This window comes from Podarcis cretensis (assembly GCF_951804945.1).
Source record: "Podarcis cretensis genome assembly, chromosome: 10".
Lineage (NCBI taxonomy): Eukaryota > Metazoa > Chordata > Lepidosauria > Squamata > Lacertidae > Podarcis > Podarcis cretensis.
This window is the reverse complement of record NC_137179.1, coordinates 36,920,200-36,940,963: the sequence shown is the minus strand read 5'-3', so window position 1 is coordinate 36,940,963 and position 20,764 is coordinate 36,920,200. Positions and strand designations below refer to the sequence as shown.

Below are 20,764 nucleotides of genomic sequence, written 5' to 3'. Positions count from 1 at the left end.
AATATAGGATTAAACTTTAAAAAGCCAACTGTACTACTGCTATTTGGGGTCACGAAGAGTCGGACACAACTAAACAACAACAAATAAGAAGAAGAGTTTAGATTTGATATCCCACTTTATCACTACCCGAAGGAGTCTCAAAGCGGCTAACATTCTCCTTTCCCTTCCTCCCCCACAACAAACACTCTGTGAGGTGAGTGGGGCTGAGAGACTTCAGAGAAGTGTGACTGGCCCAAGGTCACCCAGCAGCTGCATGTGGAGGAGCGGAGACGCGAACCCGTTCCCCAGATTACGGATCTACCGTTCTTAACCACTACACCACACTGGCATTGATCACAATTTGTAATATACATTCTGGTTCAAGAGAGAGTATGAGGCAGCTTGAAGAATTTGATTTATCTGATTGTTCATAATCAACAAATTATATAGCAGTGAGAAAGAAGATTGTGGTTACCATGTCTTTTAAATGCATTCCATACTAGCCATGAAAGAATGGCAACCAATGCTAACAATGATAATTTATACCAAGTATTAGATATAAAATATAAGTTGCAGAAAACTTTTTTTTAAAAAAACCTTCTATCACATTACAATCACACTTTGTAGTTTGACTGCACCTCTTTCTACTCACTTCTCCACAAAATGCTTAAGTAAACTTTGCAAAAATTCCACAAAACTATAGCTACTAGCCAATAAACATTTTCATGTATCTGCTGTCCTACACGTAAGTATATTAGTCATCTGTATCCTAAACGAAAGAAAAACTATCAGAACATCCAGACGCCATCATTAGTCAACACATCTGGTTCCTCCTTTTCTGCCTCTGGACAATATACCATCCTAAATAGAAGGAAGTGAGGAGCCTGCAGCCAGACAAGGTCAAGATAATCTAATGAAAATCAATAAATCAAATTAAATTTTCCTACCTGGCATCTTAACAGATTTTTTGCTAGCTCTGGGCAACCAAGCCAATTACAAGGCAGTCATAAATTACCATGTGCAACTTGAATAGTGTGTAGCTCACCAGACGAGAACATCCAGTTGGGACTGTGGATAAGCAGGTTCAAATCTCATTCAGTGACAGTTTCACAAGTGATCTCAGGCCAGCCATACACCATGGGTCAAGGAGACCATACTCCCTGGCACAACCCCATCCAGTGGTCATGTACCCACCCCATCACGTGTTCAGCATGTGTGTGATGGGCCTTCATGTGCAATGTGATGGATGTAAAATTCTCCATGCAAGGTATTATATTTTTGAAAGTTTTGTGGTAAATTTTTTTTAAATATTGGAATCTGCCCTGAATACTCTGACAGTAGAGAGGGATGTCTTAAAGCAGGTGGTCTCCAAAGCAAAAGCAAAAAGCTTTAACCACTTATTTTCTCAGCAGCAACTGCAAGCACTGCTGTTTCATTAATTAAATATTAATTTATAGCAGATGATGAAAAAATACAAATAGATTAAAATATTTTAGCTCATTTCTAATTAACGTTCTGAGTAATTTCTGTTGAGGAGTCTAATAAAAAGGTCAAGCACAGACAATGAAAGGCAATGTCATTGTACTGAACACAAGGTTGGATTTACTAAAAGTTTAATTTATGCTATCCAAACAATGATATTGCTTCAAAATATAGTCTGGTAGATGTTTTCCTCTAAGTCTGAGCTTCGAAGACAATTTTGTTGAATGTGATCCACCTTCAAGGATCTGAATTATTTCCACATCTAAGCAACTAACCCTGCCATATATTTTATCTTTAATTAATGGATTTGCAGTCTCCATATTCACTGTGATAAACTTATCTGTAGGCACTGCATAAACTAAAAAAGTCCCATACCATTTAATCCAGCTATTTATTACAAACTATTCTTACATGCCTTTGGGGGGGGAACAATCTACAGCTTTACCCACTGTAAGAGGAAGACTTTGTGTGTACCCTTCCACTTGCAACACTTAGGCTAACTTAGAATCACTTTAATATATTTTCAATCATTTCTAAGAGGTTGTGAGTCCTCCAACCCCCACAGTTTCACCCCACAAATTTTAACAGTTACCTTCTCTCTATTAATTGTAGAAATTACTAAGTTTCCTCCTTTGGCATGCGAGAAATTCATTATGACCTGTATGATGAAGTACTTTTTATGATGAATGTCTCCTACCCAGTTCATGGAATTACATCCCTAAAATATTTCTATTCACCTGCTCCATGTCAAAGTCATCCACAACTCATCTGTTAATTTTAAGCTTATCACCAATCACCACCCTGAACTTAGAATGTATTTTTAACATCAGCTAACTTGCCAACTTCATGCTCGGTGATTTCCGTAATGTACAGGGCAAACAAGTGCAGACACGGTGATCCCTCATCCATCTCGTGAAAGAACATTCATCTTCCAGACCTACTATTTTTCAGTCATAAAACAGCTACATAAATTGCACAGCCTACGGCAGTCTGGAAAACAATTCATATAAAAGACACTATAAACCTATGTCCTTCTTCAGACAACTTTCCAATTATCCTACAGCTTTTCAAGAACCCACTCCTGAACAGGGGAGGAGCATATGCCTGAGCTGCACAGAACGGGTGCACTCTCGAGGGGTGTGGGGTGCGGAGGTTGCCCTCCCAGGCACAGGATAGCCGCTCGGGTGCACGGAACGGCGCACAAGCCCTGCAACTGGGGACAGAGCGAGCTGCTGATGGCAAACATTTGGTGCACCACCCGCCCGTGACTCCCAAGCCTCCCCTGAGCTGTCAAAACAAAGGGGGAAGGGGCAAAGCAGCGCATCTCCCCCCGACGGCTCGGGGTAGGCTTGGGAGTCGCAGGCAGGCGGCGTGCCAAATGTCACCCCTCTTCAGCGAAGACACCCAGGGTGGTCCACCTCTACCACACCCCCCTTCCTCTGTCCCTGCTCCTGAACAGCTTTGAGGTGGTGGGTGGGAACAGAAGCAGACAAGGAACAATATGAAGATGTTTGTAGCTTGCAAGAACATGTTTCTCAATGCTCAGGGCAGAAGAGGAAGCTCAGCTCAGAAACTTCTACACCCAGTAACTTCCTGGACTTGTTGCCTTGTAGTTCCTTCCTTCAACCCGAACCAAGTGATGGCACATGAGCTCACTAGTTTGAGAAAGACTACAGATTCAAATCCTAACGGTGTCTTTCCCTTTATGGCTGTACATAAAAGCGAAGCCCTCTCACTAAGATAATTACACATTGTGCTCATACAGATAACATCCTCTCGATTCAGTATAAAAATCCACTTGTCTGTATAGTGTTGGACTTCAGTGGCCACCATATATCAGTGTACTATTGGTTCATCATAATGTATCTATTAATTTATGGTTTTTAAAACTTAATGCCTACAATCTCTTCTACCTATTCTAAAATAACTATGTTTTTTCCAATCCAAAGACTAAAAAAACAACAACACTACACCAAAAGCTTTCATCCTCAAGTTGTCTCAAGTAGCACTATGGACAGATATTAATTTCTTAAGGATTATCCTCAAACAAAAGTTCACTTTGTGGCTATCAGCAACCAAGCATCTCCCCATCTTGGTTTCCTAGCAATTAAATGGAATAGTCATCTATGGTATCACAGAACATCACCTTTTCATAGAAAACCCCTTCATAATTTTTCAGCAGCCTCAGACGTTAATCAACAACCCGTCTCAGACAATTCAATTTAACTCAGGTTGAAACTTGCCTTTTCCTTTATTTATATCATGAGGTGCACTTCCCACACATGTCAAGCGTGAATCATACTCAGCTGGGTTTAATAGGCACAGCCCATCTGCTCACCAAGGCGCTCCAGTCTCCTTTAAACAGGATACTCAAATTCTCTTCCAGTCACTCCTCACAAATGCAGAATCGTCCATAAGTTTTCTGAATAAGAGCTGCTCTTCGTGGACACAAAGAGGAACTTCATGAATGCCTGTCTCAATGGCCTTCTGCCATGCCCTGAACCTCTGCACTTCTCAGACCAACTATATGTCTTTTCTTTTGTTATGCAATGCCAAACAGATATTCTGTCTCCTTTCCCTCCCATCATTGACTTTTTTATTACATAAACTCATATTTTTTAAAATTCCCTCATTATAAAGGTTATCATTTTGAATCTAAAGAGCACCAGGCAACGTGTAAAAGTGAATACAGCATTTCCACCTTCTCAGTCTTACACTGCAAACCTTTTCTCCCTATTCTGTTTGCTCAGTGCCTGTGATTTTTCCCTCCTTTCAGGTGCACGAGTGTTCAACATAAACACAAAAGGAAATGACTCACAACATCCCGGAAGATAGGAAGCAATCTTTCAAAACATGGGATTGGGGAAGATATATTTTCTAAAACTGTGGCGGTAATTGACATAAATGCATCCCAAGTCCAAAAGGAAAACATTAATTTAAACCCTTAACTTGCTTAACGCCATGATGAAGGAAAACAGGAAAATTGTGAATAGCTTTAAAACGAATACAGAAGAGATGAACAAACAACTTCCTTAATCCGGATGGTGCAGCTGTACCTGAATAAATAGTGGAATTTTTAAAGGATCAAAAGGACACCTTACCCTGCTAATCTAATTTTTTAGCCTTTCAAATAAAAACACTGAAAGAGAGTAATGTTCATCTAGTTGACTTCCTATTTGTAGCGTATTGCCCTCATCCGTGGTACTATGAAGAGTTCCTGGTTTTCGAAAACAGAATAAAAACTGCAGTTTAGTGCATTCAGATTAAGAGCTCAAAATTAGGACTTTGTTTTGCAACTGCATCACCAGAACTATATTTCTTCCAAGGCATAGTCTCCAACTTCCAGCCTGATCATAAAGATGTTTACTTGGTGGTCCCTTCAATTTGGTACAATAGTTGTACAGTCAAATCCTATGCATGTTTACATAGAAGACACATAGGCGCCGACTCCATGGGGCCTGAGGGGGCCCGAGCCCCCTCAAAAATTCGTTTGGGGGGGCTCTGCCCCCCCAATAATTTAAGAAAATTATTAGTTATATTATGCTTTGTAAAATTACAAAATTATGTTGGTATTTTTTATTTTCCTTGTTTGACGATAGTTACCTTTTAAAATACATTCAGTAATGAGTTAAAACAAAGGGGGTGGGGTTGCGGGCTCTTGACCCATCAACAATCTCGCGGGGCTGGCGTCAGCCCCGCGAGAAGCGGGGATTCCCCCTAGCTCATTAATATTCACCGCCCACGGCGGCAGCCATTCGGCTGCCGCAAAGGGCGGGCCCTCACAGGTTCACTTAAGGTCGGGGCAGCCCGGGGCTCGCCCCTTTCCTTCCCCCAGCAGCAGCGGTTTGGAGGTCTTGGGCCCCCCCAATATTTTTTATAAGTCGGTATGGGCCCCCGCCCCCCCCCAATATTTTTTATAAGTCGGCGCCCCTGAGAAGACAGGACATTAAGTTCAGTAGACGTCACTTGCAAATGTGTCTAAGGCTGCAATCCTATGCGCACATACTTGAGAGCAAGTCCCTTGAGTTAATTTCAAGAAAACACACACAAGATCAGAGATCGTTGTAGCTTTTAAAATGACATCACCACTTTTTATGGACCTGCAACTGAACATTTACGCTTGCAGAACATAAAACCACATGAGCATATATTTCAAAGCAAAAAATGCATATTAATCTTATACTTGCTGAATATGCTTTGGGGGGGGGCGGGGGGAAATGTGCATCCTCATCCTGATACATTTTTGTCAACCAAAGAAACAAACAAGCCTTCCAACATTTTTTCATCATTGTGCTCATCCCAAGTCCCTAAATCACTAAATCTGGCAAATTAATTGAGCAAGCACAAAGCCCAATTTCTAGACTTGCTATGTCAGCAATCAGATATGCAGGGACAGTAGCTACACTGCCACACTGTTACAAAATGAGGTTTTAAGATGTTCAACTGGTTCTGCTGCAAAGCTGACATAGTGGGAGGAAGCCCTGCCAACATTCGATATTCTACCTTCTCCAGCCCTAAACCATCCTAACTCAAGTTTATAAATGGGGTTATATTAATTCACACCTTGATTTTAATGTTCACTAAAGGCCATACAGTGGTACCTCGGATTACATACGCTTCGGGTTACATACGCTTCAGGTTACAGACTCCGCTAACCCAGAAATAGTACCTCGGGTTAAGAACTTTGCTTCAGGATGAGAACAGAAATTGTGCTCTGGCAGCGCGGCAGCAGCAGGAGGCCCCATTAGCTAAAGTGGTACCTCAGGTTAAGAACAGTTTCAGGTTAAGTACGGACCTCCGGAATGAATTATGTACTTAACCCGAGGTACCACTGTATACCTAAACAAATATTCAGTCATGTAGCCAAATTTAGCTTCTATGTAACCACGTCCACTACACACTCTAGGACTCTTGACATAGCAAGTGGGGAAAATGCAGGAGATGAAAGCCTACTGAGTGTTTGCCAATAATGTGCATGTTACTTATGAGATCTATTTTATGACCTTCTTCAAGATTGAAATTCTCTCATTCAAGAGCAGACATACTTACCAGAGTGGTCTAGCTGCTAGGAAAACTCCACTGTGAGGATTACCAGGTAAGATCCACCCTCTATTGTGTGGGCAGGTAATCCCTCCCCCTACCTGGCCTGGTTTCCCTGGCAACGCTTCCCCCAGGTGGGATTGGACAACTCACTGGGGTAGGAGGGGACCTCCAGGTATCCCACCTGAGGGAAGGCAAAGCCTATGCTGATGGGGCCACTCCAGATCCAGGGCTGCACGCGTCCACACAAAGGGCGCCCCCCGTTTTAAGCGGGGAGCGGTCATTATGACCTTCTTCAAGATTGAAATTCTCTCATTCAAGAGCAGACATACTTACCAGAGTGGTCTAGCTGCTAAGAAAACTCCACTGGCTCGTTCAAACTACTCCACTGTTAAAGCTACTCTTTGCCACCCCCAAAATGCAAACAAATCCAGTTGCAAGGAAAAAACCTTGTTTGAGCATCTCCCCAAACCAACCATCACAAATCCTGGAAAATGCTTTGTTAAACTAAACCCAGAGCTAACAATAGTCCACATCATCCTAACACTGCTCTGAAAAGAAACTGGCAACTCAGAATTATCAAAGTCTTAGGTACCTACAGAGTTAACATGTACATGCAAGGATTAGCTGTCTTTTTTACACTGTGGAACCCTTTTAACCTTCTCTCAAGCATCACCAAAGCTTCTGTCTCTGATTCAATAGACAGGCCTTAGAAGGTTTCAAAAACATTTCCAACAGATCAATGGAAACATAACACTGCAGATCAATTCGTTTTAATTTTAAGGAGCAGGCCCTGGCTTCACATGCTCCTTCTCTTGCTATGCCAGTTGCTCATGGTGCAATGTTACATCTAGTTAGCTGTAACCCAGTTTAGCCCTGCAAACCCTGGTTAACATACGTCTGTGCAGATGCAACAGCCACACCATGGTTACGAGTGTAGGGGGGGATGAAAGGGGTGGGGAGTTAATGTAGGTGAGGGATGGAGAGCCCTTTCCCATCTCTTTGTGGTTAAGATATCACCAGCATTTCTGTGCTAGGTTATTGAGATGTTTTTACCAGCTTTGTAAGAGTACCACAAAATGTGGATTGGAATACATTTTGCTGCTTATTTCACAATGCACTTCACTAAGTGCAATTTTGTAATCGGGTAACACTGTTGTTCTTCATTCCCAAATTGTTTCTGGTAATAGGAAACTCCCTTCAATTCAATTTGGAACCTGTTGGCATTTACAATATTTATTGGAGAACTATTGGGAAAACCTCAGTTTCCACAGAAATTCCCTCCCAACTGGTAACAATGGCACATGTTCATGAATGCCTCTTGTCGTATTGCTTGATTTTAAAGGGCCTCTAAAAATGTTCTCATTTTTGCCTAGTTGCTTGCCACCAAGCACAGGTTAGAAAGAACTTTCAAAACACATGTGCCAAATCTCATTTTACATGTGCACATGTGCCAAATCTCATTTTACATTCTAAAATGTAAAACACCAGATCCATTATAAATCCAAGCTTTGCAAGCAGAACAAATTTTTGTTCTGAACCAGATAGGTACAAACTTTGGCTACATCACAATTACAAAAACAAACACCTGTGGATGTGTCCCATCAAAGCAGGCATTTCCATTTGAACAGCAGGACTTTTGCCCCCCTCTGCCTCCTGTGCATACATACCCTGTGTCCTTCCCAAATCTGGCTCCGGAGAGTTGGAGGGACCTGCCGAACAGATTTCTGGGGCATGCACTGAGAGGTGGGTGACATTCCATTGCACAAGTAGAAATCCTTGTGCTGCAGAACATTCACAGAGTGCTATGTTGGATATAACCCTAAGGGTTCAAATACTGAAACATTTATTGATTCAATTCTCTGTCTAATTATTTAATACTTAAAAGTAAATACTATTTGCTTCCAGGAACCTTTTTATCTTGATTAGTCACCTTCCCCCTGCCATTTTCTAATTATTAACTTAATTTTAGCACTAGGAATACACCTCCAAGATTATGAGCCATTTTGATCTTGGAATGAGATTTAATTGAGAAGATAGTGCAATTAGCAAAGTATGAACAAAAAAAATATGGTGGGTGTCCTAAAGTAACTGCTAAACAACAGAAAATTATCCAAGTCAGTTACATGTGCACTATTACAGCTTTGGTAACATAAACAATATATTGCCAAATAATTAAAATGCAAACATTAAAATAATTCTGCTCTCAATGATGTGCCAATTAATAAAATTGCAAAGAAAGCTAGGTAGTGCAGAGACTTAATGGGTTTAAGGCATTACTCCAAAATGCTTCCACAGACATCTGAGGAGCAACCATGGGACAAGCTGAAATATGTCTATATTTGACCATAGACCGCAATCAGTAATGGAATCCTTCCCATTAAGGAAACATCGTAAGTATCCATTATGCCTTATATCTGTTTTTTGATACTTCCATGAAAGGAGCTGATAAGGATGATTTATCTGCCGCTTTCCATTCAATGAAGAGTGTTCTTATTTATGCTGCTCATGAAGGCATAAAGCAGCTATTAACCTAGAGAATGGGCAAACAAAAACATGGATAATGTACCTCTGTTTCACAAACGCTCACCCTTCCCTGAAAAATACCCAGAAATACAATAACTTCTCATTTAAAGGTGAAAAAAGGTTAGGGAATGCCAAGCACTGATGTTGATCAGTTCAAATAAAAGCCTAATTAATGCCTTCCATTATGTTGATCAGTTCAAATAAAAACCTAATTAATGCCTTCCATGATTAACATATGTGACTAAACTTGTATGATCTTGATTAAGATGGGAATATACTCTTGAAAAGGAAATAAGTATCGGTGGAATTAGTATTAATAATTCTGGTAATGCCACATAAACAAAATAATGCTTATATATTTAAGATTGATTTTTACACAAGAGGACAATTCTCCAAACAAAGACTTAAGCTTAGAATTCTACTTTCCTACAGCTCACTCTACCCCGAAACACAAGAATTTTGCTGTGTGTTAGAAAACCCCAATGACAGTCTACAAAGTCCAGACCTCACCCAGATAATAAAACTGTGTGTCACGAAAAGGGCAACAGATAAGAATACCTAGTCATGTGTTCATGTGTGCTCCACTGCTGTAGAGACCTAGTAGCAAGCCATTATAGGTCAATGAAAATTCAGCACTGGATATGAAGAAAGATTCACAAACCAAACACTCGTACACTTTGGTCACTTTCCATGTCATCCAGAGTATCATGGCTGCTGCAAGCTCTGCAGTTGTTTCCATGTCATTCCTGGAGTTTATCCGTTGCTTTTGTAGGTTGGATGAACTTAATACACACCACACTCTAGCACCTGGGCAGAAGATATAAATGCTCCCAGGTTGGTGTAGGACACTCTTCCCCAAGCCTTTCAGAAATTATTGACTGTAGTTTCCATTATCCCCAATAACGACCATGGTCACCATTGGCCATGCTCGTTGGTGCTGATGGGAGTTGGGAGTTCAACAAAATCTGGAGGCACCAGTCTGTGGGAAGCTGGTGTAGGAGCAGCCATGAAGGCTACAGTAACCATGCTATTGTGGAGAGGTAGCTGTCTGCTATAGCAGAAACAGAGCCTTTTGGCATATTAAAGATGAACAAATATATTATGGATTAATTTTACACATTTACAATGATTCCTATAAAGTGAGAACAAAGAGTGCCTAGATCTCAACAGCTGACCTCGGGCTCCATTGCTTGGCTATGTCACAAAGAAACTATGCACACCCTATTTAGCTACAGCTTACTTCCAGGCAAACATATTTATGATAAGGATACAAATTACTGGTAATTTTGCCAAGTGCCACACAAAACTTGACTAAACAAGGTTATCGATGAAGTTATCAGGATGAGAATGTTTCCTGCGCACACATGGCTTCTCAGACACAAGCTCTATTGAGGTCAATTAGATTTATTTCCAAGTAAGCCTATATATGATTACACTTGAAGGCTGCAATTCTATACACAATTAACTGAGAGTTAATTCAAACTCTCCAAAACCCAGGTGCACTCCAAAACCCAGGTGCAATCCTACCCCCACTCCTACTGGGAGCGGTTAGGATGTGGTGAATCTTAAGTAAATTATTTATCTAGGAGTTATCTACTCCAACTGAGGAAAGGCCTGCTTACTGCCGGTGCAAGTTAAGACAGCCCAAGTTACACTAAGAAAAAGGGGTGTGTCAAGAGTAGGGAATGGGTGGAGTAAGGGAGAAACAGATACACTGCATATTTACCAGCTCCATCCACAGGTATCTTACACCACCAAAACTGCAGATGTTAGTATAGTTACAGGTATGTAGTCGTGTTGGTCTGCCGTAGTCGAAACAAAGTAGTGTGCATGCACACGAACGCTCATACCAATAACAAACTTAGTTGGTCTCTAATGTGCTACTGGAAGGATGTTAGTATACTCTCACCCCAAAAGGAATGAATACAAGGGCAGACAGTGAAGGTTTACATTGCTTCCTGACCCCACCCAGACCAGAGAGTTAGGATGCAGCCATGGGTGTAGCCAGGATTTTGGGGGAGGGGCAGACCTTTCTGTTGGGGGGGCAGAACCCCAGATAGTTATGCATTTGTTATTGATTTGGGGGGGTAGCTGCCCCTCTCTGCCCCCCCCCCCCACCTTGGCTATGCCCATGGATGCAGCTTAACTTTCACAGGAAATACACTGGTATATCTGCCTAGTAAGAATTGCTCTGCAAGTCCCATTAAATACAATGGAATTTAATTCTGAGCAGATATTCATAGGATTCCATTATGGTTAAGAAGCATCCTTATGCACCAACACAAAAATTCCAATTGCCTGTTTCCACAGATGCATGCACACAAACGAATTAAACAATTTTAAAACACAGTACCAATGCCTGCAAACCATTCAAACATGAGCTCCCCACAGTTTTATAATTTTAAACAAAGCTGACTTTGTTTTCCTTAATTGGGGTCATGGCATAAAATAAAATATGCCTTTGTTTTCTGAATCATGATGGGGTAGCTAGGGTCAACTTTTTTGTTCACCACAGCAAAAACTGAAAGAAAGTTTACTAAAAGACTATCTTCCTAGGACTATTTGTTTATAAAGTGGGAGCTCTAGGCCTGAAGCCATACAGATCGCTTCTCCACAATGTTAGTAACTGAATCAATTTAAAACCACAAGACGACACAGAGTATCAGAAATGCACTCAACAAGTTATGGGTTATTATGAGTTCTATTTAACTTGAAAGCTTGCCACATGTTCATTCAACACAATAAAAGTCACCTGACCTGTCTGTGTACCTCAGGCAATGGCCAACTACACAACTACAGTTTCTAGGTGTAGAAAAGTACAAGCATTAAAAAGATGACACCTCCTTTCCCCATTAAACCAGTAAGTGTCCTTTGGAGGGGGGGTTTAAGTTTTCTGCTGAATATCTTTCTCTTTTGGGTACCACCTCGTGGTTCTAACAAAGACACCCACCCACCCAAAAAAGAAGGGTGGGTGGGAGAGAGAGGGGGATAAACGAAGATGAATCATTTCCTTGAGTATCTGCAGGCACAAAATAAGGAGGATAGAGTCCAACCATACCAAGCAGGAAACTGGTGCTTTTTAATTTCCTCCCAGTAGTTAGAATCACGAGAAAACAAAGACGGACTTCACAGGACACTACCGGAAAAGCAGTTATAATTCCAAAAAATCAGAGCACCAGATCATGCACTTCTCTCAGGGTACAGACCTCAAGACGAGTATTTCGGAATAGAAAGCTCTCCGAAGGGACTCCGTTGTTGCGTGAAGGGGGGGGGGGGCGCCAAAAACTGATGAGGGGCTTGGGAGAAACCGGGGGGGGGGGTGTCAAGTAGAGCTATAGAAACTTCCCAGTAAGTGCTCTTCTCCCACTCCCAACTAAGGGGGGAAGGGACATGACACAAAAGACAACGGGACAGCGGGGTGGGGTGGGGTGGGGGCTGTGAACAAGGGCAGCTCGACTTCCAGCCTAGAGGAAGTTTCCCAGAAGACGACCCCCAACCAAGCCTTTAAATGGAAGCAGAGAATGAGTGGAGGCGAGAGGGGGCAAAGGGAGTTTCCTTGCATTGTCTGTATGCCGCCGCGTCTGGCTGAGTAGCCCCGATGTGTCTGCTGGGTGTGTGTGTTTCCCCCCTTGTCTTTCCTGCACCTTGACCGGTCGCAGCTGGCTTCGCCGGATGAAGAGAAACTTCTCCGCAACTTTCCTCCGCTCATCCCGTCGAGAAACTCACCGGCTGAACTCATGGTGCCTCCTTCCCACGCGCCTCTCTGCCGCTGCTGCCTGCCCCTTAACCCGGCGTCCTTTTCTTAAGACATAGCAGCTCCTCTGGAGTCTGCTGAGAGGAAAACAGGCCTCTGCTCAGTCTCAGCGGCTGCCGAAAAATGCGGCTCGTTCCCCCGGCTCCCGCGGAACATCCCCTTCGAGGAGAAGCGAGAGCGACTCGCACCGAAACGAGCCCCGACAGCGACCAACTCTCCGTATAGGCTTCTCCCACAGCTACAACACGAAAGCCCCCTAGAGGCCGAGAGCCGCCAGTGCAGGCTTAAAAAGCAGAACAAAAAAAAAAATCTCTGTTCCAAGATAAGCTTCCAATCAGCGGAGCGCTACCTGGCCTGCCTTTCTCAACCCCGCCCCCTCTGTCCTTCGCGGTGGCTGCTGGGAGTCGTAGTTTTCTTACGCCGGCGGTTGGGCCATACGGGGAGATTATATACCGCCCGGGCTCGGCGGACTCGGTTTCCCGTCGTGCCTGGAGGGCAGAAGCACGGATGGCGGAGAAGGATGACACCGGAGTTCGACGACGAAGTGGTGTTTGAGGTAGCGAAAGCGCGGCCTATCGGGGGGGGGGTGTTTCTGAGGAGGCCGCAGGCGGAGGAGCCGGCGCCGCGGGTCCTTCACAGCCTCAGGCGGCGGGACGGGGTGCGGCGGCCCCGTGCGTGGACGTTGGGGGTGGGTGGGGGTACCTCGGGGGCCTTCTGCGGGGAGCGGGGGCTGCCACAGAGGGGCCAGGAGGTTCTGAGGTGGTGCTGGTCTTTGAAACCGCCCCCCTGAGAGGGAGGGAGGGTCGCCTTTAAGCCCCAGTCGCAGCACTTGGAGGGCAGCAGCTCAGACAAAAGGGGCTGGCTATCTCGCCACAATCCCATCCGTGCCTGCCAGCCTGGAGCCAGTTCCAGTAGAGTTTAATAATAATAATAATAATAATAATAATAATTTATTATTTATACCCCGCCCATCTGGCTGGCTTTCACCAGCCACTCAATGGCACTTGCTCCCAGGTGAGGGTGCATAAGATCGAAGCCTGCTTTTGTGGGAGGATGAAGGCACCGTCTGCCCCCCAAACCGTGGTTCTCTTTGCCATTTCTGCTCAATAGCCTTTTTATCCAAGGAGCACCCATCAGTCAGAGTTGTCGAGGCAGATGGAGGGGGCACCACAACAGGGTGCTGGTTGCCCCCATAGATTCCCCCTGTTCAAATAGTCTGGTTAGTTTTGGCAACAGCCCCCCCCCCCCGCCCAGGTTGAAAATGCTGCTTCTCAATGACAAGCTGTCAGATGACAGCTATCCTAGATGCACATGCTGACCTGGCTTTTATTACACAGACCTGGCTGGATGAAGCTGGGAGTGGGGTTAATCTGTCTCAGCTTTGCCCTACTGGGTTTCTCTGTACAGCCAATGTTAGTAACTCAGATATATAACATAATGGCCAACTGGCACCTTAAATCTGTGTACAGCAGCAGGCAAGATCTAGGGGAGGGGTCTGTCCTGATTGCATCTCCTTGACCACATGTCCTCTCCAGCAGCCCACTGGGTTCAAGTGTGCATATCCGAAGATAGGTGGCTGGGGCAGAATAGGGATTCTGCTGATGTACCACCCGCCCTGTTGTTCAACAGTCTCTCTTCCTGAACTAGCAGGGAAGGTCTTAGGGTTGGCATTCATGCTGAGGCTTCACTGTCAGGGGTGGATCAGGATTTCATGTCTGCCATGCCAACCTTGAGTCTGTCCCAAGTAACTTCTAACTCCTATCCATGCTTCAGGACACACTCTGGATTTGGTTTTTTGCATTGAATTGGATGGTAGTGGTCTTAGAGTGGAGGAACTTCCTTTAGTTCTCTTGTTATGGTCATATCACCACCTTGTGGGGCTTAACCTTGCTGGATCTCAAAGCCTCTGCAGCAATGGGGGACCAATTAATATGGCATGCCAAAGAGCACCAGTAATATTTGAGATTATAATTCAGGGTGGTGGCCCCCTCTACCAGTCAAAGGAATAGAGGATCCTTTTAATAAAGGCAAGAACTATCAGTGAGGGAAAGGGCATAGCAGAGTGAATTCTGACCACTGACCCTCCATTTGTTAACACAAACTCCTAGTGGAGAGCAGTGGCGTAGCGTGGGGGTGCAGGGGGGGCCGGCCGCACCGGGAGCAACATCTGGGGGTTAGGGTTAGGGGGCGCAAATCCACGGGTTAGGGGATGCAAATCCATGGGTTAGGGGGCGCAAATTACTTGCCTAGCCCCGGGTGCTGACAACCCACGCTACGCCACTGGTGGAGAGGTACTCTTTCTGATTAAAGACAACGTGTTAGTATTAAAGTATAAGGGCTTTTTTGGAAGAAAAAAACACCGCACCTAAAGGTCATAGATCTCACTTTCTGTAAAGCATCTTTGTTTTCCCCCACCACTGCCAACTTATTTATAGATTTACAGTCCTTCTAGTAGGATCTAATTCCCCTTTTTGTGACAGACCAGGCACAATGCAAATGCTGTTGTCTATTTCAATAATATTGGTTAGATTAGTAATCTGTAATAATAATAATAAAAATGAATCCAGCCTCTTGAAATGTATAAAGGAAAGCACTTTTGTACACTTTCATTAGCATCATAGGCATATAGTGTAGCATGTGTTATTTGTGTATGAGGTTTCTTCCATTAGAAATCCTTGTGGTTTAATTGTAATGGATAAATAGCATTTACCTCTTGAAGCTGCACTGAACAAGAAGTTTCTGGAGTGTGCTTTGAAATGGACATCTCCCTTATAAGGAGAGACCACTAAAACTGTGTGTGTGTGTGTGTGTGTGTGAGTGTGTGTAATTTTGTGCTATTTGGGTTTTTCTGCTATATTTTAGTTGGCCCAATAAAAGGTATTGCCTAATATGAACTTTGGAAACTGTTTCCTTAGAAACATACATGGTGAGCTTGGGGATCAGCCAAACGCCCAGTCGCCCAATGGTCTTGAGGTTTTCCTCTTCCTTGCTAGCTAGCTACAAAAACTCTTCACTATTTTGTCTTTAACTGTGTTCCAACCTATCAAACTGCTTTCTTGACCCCCCCTTCCCAAACAAATAGCAGATGTCCAGGAGCTAGTAGTCCCTGCAAAATCCTGAACCGAAGTTCTTTTACATGTTCAAAGAGACTGCTAACAGTCCTATTAAGCTCATTATAATAAGCCATGTTAATTTCTTCTCTTTCAGTTGGTTCATTTTTTGCAGTCATAATTAAATTAAAGTGTTTACTAAGTGTAATCATTTTCAGAAATGATATTAGACGAGGTTAATGGAAGGGGAGAAACTTCAGTTGGAAAACCAGTTAGTTAAGTATTTCTATTGTTTTACTTGATGGGGGGGGGGCAGCTGCCTCCCCTGACCCTCTTGGCTATGCCCATGTATCCATGCAAGCTAGTTGTTATTCTATGCTGTCGTTTCTCAGTACATGATCCTTTTTTATTGGTAGTGTGTTTGATATATCTAAGTGCAAAAGAATAGTTCATACTCTATCTTTGCTAGAGTATTATTTTATTTATTTATTTGCCCCTCATGATGTATTATACCTATTCCCTCTATTATTTTGGGATTCATGCATACATTGCACAATTAAGTTGCATGATCTGATGCAGAGAGTTGACTTGCATGCTGTACTAGTGCAGTACAAGCAGTACTAGACTGCTATGTCGCTTTCTAAGTTCAGACATTGGTTGATAGTGGTTTGTGGGAAAGACCTAATGTACTGTACATAACACTGAAGTAAAAAAAAAAGCCTTTAGTGTACTTCAATGAGGTGCATGCTTGTCTTCAAAAGTTTTTAAAACACTCTTTAAATTGAGAGTACCATCCAAAAGTAATATATATATAGCTGATCCATTAATTTGCAAGTCTCGCTGACTTTCATAAGGCTTCCTTCCAGATAAATTGGTGTAGCTTCAGATTTTCTGGAAAGCTACATGTGTATCTATTTGATTTAGAAACAAACTTTGATTACGTTTAACTGTGGCAGTTTCAAGATGTGTGGTTTGTTGCACTAATAAATCATTGCTACTGGTGGAATTGCTGTTGACGTTCTACCCTATCTGGGCTTTTTTCTGGATGCTCATTCCTCTCTGTTTCATCTACACCAGTGGGCATAACATAACTGCCTGTGGTGGAAAAGCAGAAAGTCCAATGAGTGTCAAGTTGGAAAACTGAATCCAAACAATCCTTAAAAAAAAAAATACATAAAAATCAATTAATTACCATGAAGCACCTATTCATTTAAGCACAGTTGCCCAATGCTAGTTATGCAATGCCAAAAAACAAAAGATTTTAAATTTTTTTTAAGATTGGAAGTATTAATTGGGGGTGATGGCAGATGCTAAAATAGCAGAGATAGAAAGGGATTTTTCCTAGATTTAAAAATTAGTTTTATTTTGTAATTTCACCATAAAAATCTTTCATTTCAGCACTATTTTCTAATATTTTAAAAAGATATAGCTGGAGAAGCATTTTAGTTCTAATTAAAAGATCAATTAAAAATTAAATGTTTAGAAAATGGTATCAACTGCAAAGGTTAGTAAATGTGTGTGATGTAATCAGCTCTGATATGTCACTGCCAAAACCATGACTCTTAAATGTACAGAAGTGTAATGCTACACCTGTGGAGATTATTACATTCCACACACACCCCACACTTTATCTTCGCCAAAAAGCCAAGAAGCAATATACTTTTCCAACTATCTTAAAAAAGTCAGACTTTCTGTGTAAGAAAAATGGAGAATTGTAAAAAAACACACCACATAAGTGGATGATAATATGTGGACCTCTTCACTTTCCTCCCAGTAAAATGTGAATGAACAAGAGGGTGATTCCGCACTAAATTCCTAGTGTAGAAGCAACCCATAGTTACCGGTACCAGGAAGTGGAGAATGAAATTGGCATGTATGAGGAAAGAAAATGCATATGCTTGCAGCATGTTCCTAGTTTCTAGCCCATGGAGATGAGCTGTAATGTCTGAATTGAGCCCTTGGTATAAGGTCCTAAATTCTGGCCCCCAAACTATTGATGAGATGCAAGTGCAAACTGCTCTTGCAGTTATTGAAAAAAATTACAAACTGTGAAGTGAATTCAATATCTAATAATTTTCTATTTAAAATGTGACTTATTCCCATATATTCAGTTGACTTCATGCTGTTTCATATTTTTCAAGTTTGAAACACATATCCATTGCAATAGCTTTAAAGAGTTTCCTTACTGTAACCACATCTTTTTTGTAATTTATTCATGAAGCCTGTGCTGTTACTAGAAGCACTGTTTATGAACACTCAGTTGTACTGTATTTTCCTTCATGTTATTCATTGTATACTTGTTGGAGATATGAAGCATTCAGTATGGAACTGAGACGCTTGAGGCACCAGAATGAAACATGGTTGGCAAAATACTTTATATTATCCTTATACTTCTTTTGTGTGAGCTTTGATACCTAATAATTTTCCTGTGTGTGTGTTTTGTTGTTGTTGTTGTTGTTCATATTACTGACATAATTTTAAATGCCTTCTCATTTACTTAGTAACTGTTAGCTTCCATTAAGAAAAGGCTAATATTCAAGTTACTCTGAAATACTAAAGCTTGATATAAAAGTTAGAGGACAAGGCCTTTCAAATAACTTAGCTGTAACTTTTCCTTATGCTGCTATGACAACTATTTTAGTAAGTTTTAATGAAAGCCTCTTGCTTTCTCCTTAGTTTGATTTTGAAGGAATTGGACAAGTCCACCCCCCCTTCATATATTTTCTACTGCCTGTAAGAATTTTTATTCTGGTCTAATGGCATTTAATTGAAGTTTTAGATATTTGATATTTTACTGTGTTTGATGCTTTAACTTGTTGGAAGCTGCCCAGAGTGGCTGGGACAACTCAGTCAGATGGGCAGCGTATAAATTAGTAGTAGTAGTGGTAGTAGTAGTAGTAGTCATCAAAATTGGAATGAACTGGTTAGTCCAGAATTTCTGAGAAGAAGAAAAGAAGAGTTTGGATTTGATATCCTGCTTTATCACTACCCGAAGGATTCTCAAAGCGGTAACATTCTCCTTTCCCTTCCTCCCCCACAACAAACACTCTGTGAGGTGAGTGGGGCTGAGAGACTTCAGAGAAGTGTGACTGGCCCAAGGTCACCCAGCAGCTGCATGTGGAGGAGCGGAGACGCGAACCTGGTTCACCAGATTAGGAGTCTATCACTCTTAACCACTACACCACACTGGCTCTCAAAGAAGCTGAGTAGCTTGGCAGTTGTTGTTTTTAATACAGGAGAATTTTTGACAGACTTAATTTTTATAATCCTTAATTATTTGACATATTAAGGTGGCTAGCAAATTTCTGAATGACATACAGTAAGATGAACACTTTTCTATCTTAACTGAATCAATGAAACATTTTTATGATAAACTAATTGTTGTAAAGTTAAAAGTAGCCATTTTTATAGATCCACAGGATGAAAATTGTGTTATACACTCTTCTGCTGCATCAAACCATATGCAACTGAAATAGTATAGGACAAGGGAAAGATTAATGCTATTAAGGTGTGAAACATAATCCTATCAGTGCTCAGAAATCTTTTTAGTAGGCTAAATAGGCTTAACCAAAAAGAAGCATACTGTATACATTTTTTCTATTTATTTTACAAGTTGCCCTTTTCTTTGCAAATACTTGTTCCAGTTTGATGTCAGCCTTCTGAATGTCAGTAACCAAAACTTAAACCAGTGTGTACAATTAGACATGAAAATGCAAATATAAAGGTTAAAGTATAAATATTAGAATGACTATTCTATTGGAATACTAAAGGAATCATGTCCTGTACTGTTCATCATCAAATGTGGAGTAAAATCAAGAAAGAAATTGGAATCCATCAAATTAAATGGTCTTAAAGTCTTGTCTTTAATTTGATATCATTGAGTCTGGCTGTGAGGCAGTTTTGGAAGACAGAAGGTTTTCATTTGAAAAATGAAGGGAGCAGGAGCACAACCTTTACATAGGGGGAAATAGCTTTTATATTTATAAATAATGTACCTTTCTAGAATCTCTGTCTTGTACTCATTCAAGATGCAATTTATGAGTAATTGGCTAGATGATAAGCAGGCCAAGATGATTATGAGCCAAGGGACTATGACTAAGACATTTAAATTCAGTAGCTTGGCAAGTCTTTGCAAAGGATTCTATATAATATTGATGTGCATTATTTCTTTTAAGCAGTAGCTTCCTAAAAGCCTTTTAAAATCCATCAACTGATTGTCGGTTCCTCCTATCATACAGTAACAGAAGAAATTGCAGAGTCTTAGTGAGTTGCTGCTGGCTGCTTCTGATGATGCTAGGAAAATGCGCCTGTGTGAGAGCACAGGTGCAGTTTTTCTGACCGATGCTCCTCATTTTCTGCTCCAGTCATCCTGGAGAGGCAAGTAGAAAGAAATGAGGAGGTGGAGGAAATTCTCTCAGATCCACTGCAAGTGTATTTGAGAAAGAGGTGGAATCATATTTTCCAGGAGACAAGGAATGCACTGCCTGTAAGTCTTTTATTCCTCTAATCACTGCACCTCGGAATAAACTTGGCTGACTTTTGTTTTAGGCATTAGAGTTTGCAGAGAGATAAAATTTGAGAGAGTTGAGAGGGATAAAATTTGAGAGAGAAAGACGTTCCAAGATGTTGTTGGGAGTGTCATCTGTTGTTTATATTCTGGTTCATTATATACTGATTTGCTGTGGTTTAAAGCAAGAATATTATTGTCTACTAATCTAAAGGAGGTTTTTAAGTTTCACTGTTAATGTGGTTAAGAGTTAATAAAAGGTTAGATCCAGAGGAGATATCATAGGGTGGGAGAGGGAGGAAACCTGAGAGATACTAATGGAGAAAATCTTAGTCATTTCCTTTATAATGCATCAGCAGAAATTACAGAGGTGTGGCTTTGATTTTAGAAATACTGTAATGAATTGGATGATTACTCAAATTTGTG

The 20,764-nt window shown here is 41.7% G+C and overlaps 2 protein-coding genes across 5 annotated transcripts in view; one reads left to right on the top strand and one right to left on the bottom strand.

Annotated features, from left to right (window-relative positions):
* Nucleotides 1-13,038, bottom strand: part of FGD6 (FYVE, RhoGEF and PH domain containing 6) — a 51,813-nt gene extending 38,775 nt beyond the window's left edge. The window contains exon 1 of the mRNA XM_079991875.1: nucleotides 12,754-13,038. Coding sequence (XP_079848001.1) covers nucleotides 12,754-12,766 — 13 coding nt within the window. The 5' untranslated portion in view covers nucleotides 12,767-13,038. The remainder of the gene's footprint in view (nucleotides 1-12,753) is intronic.
* Nucleotides 13,039-13,176: 138 nt separating this feature from the next.
* The window catches only part of VEZT (vezatin, adherens junctions transmembrane protein), a 31,074-nt gene continuing 23,486 nt past the window's right edge, over nucleotides 13,177-20,764 (top strand). For 2 of the 4 annotated variants that reach the window (XM_079991898.1, XM_079991896.1), the window contains exon 1: nucleotides 13,177-13,337. In XM_079991898.1, coding sequence (XP_079848024.1) covers nucleotides 13,302-13,337 — 36 coding nt within the window. In that variant the 5' untranslated portion in view covers nucleotides 13,177-13,301. Of the gene's footprint in view, nucleotides 13,338-20,065; nucleotides 20,318-20,764 lie in introns of those variants that run through there. The other 2 variants (XM_079991897.1, XM_079991899.1) reach the window with 2 other exon arrangements.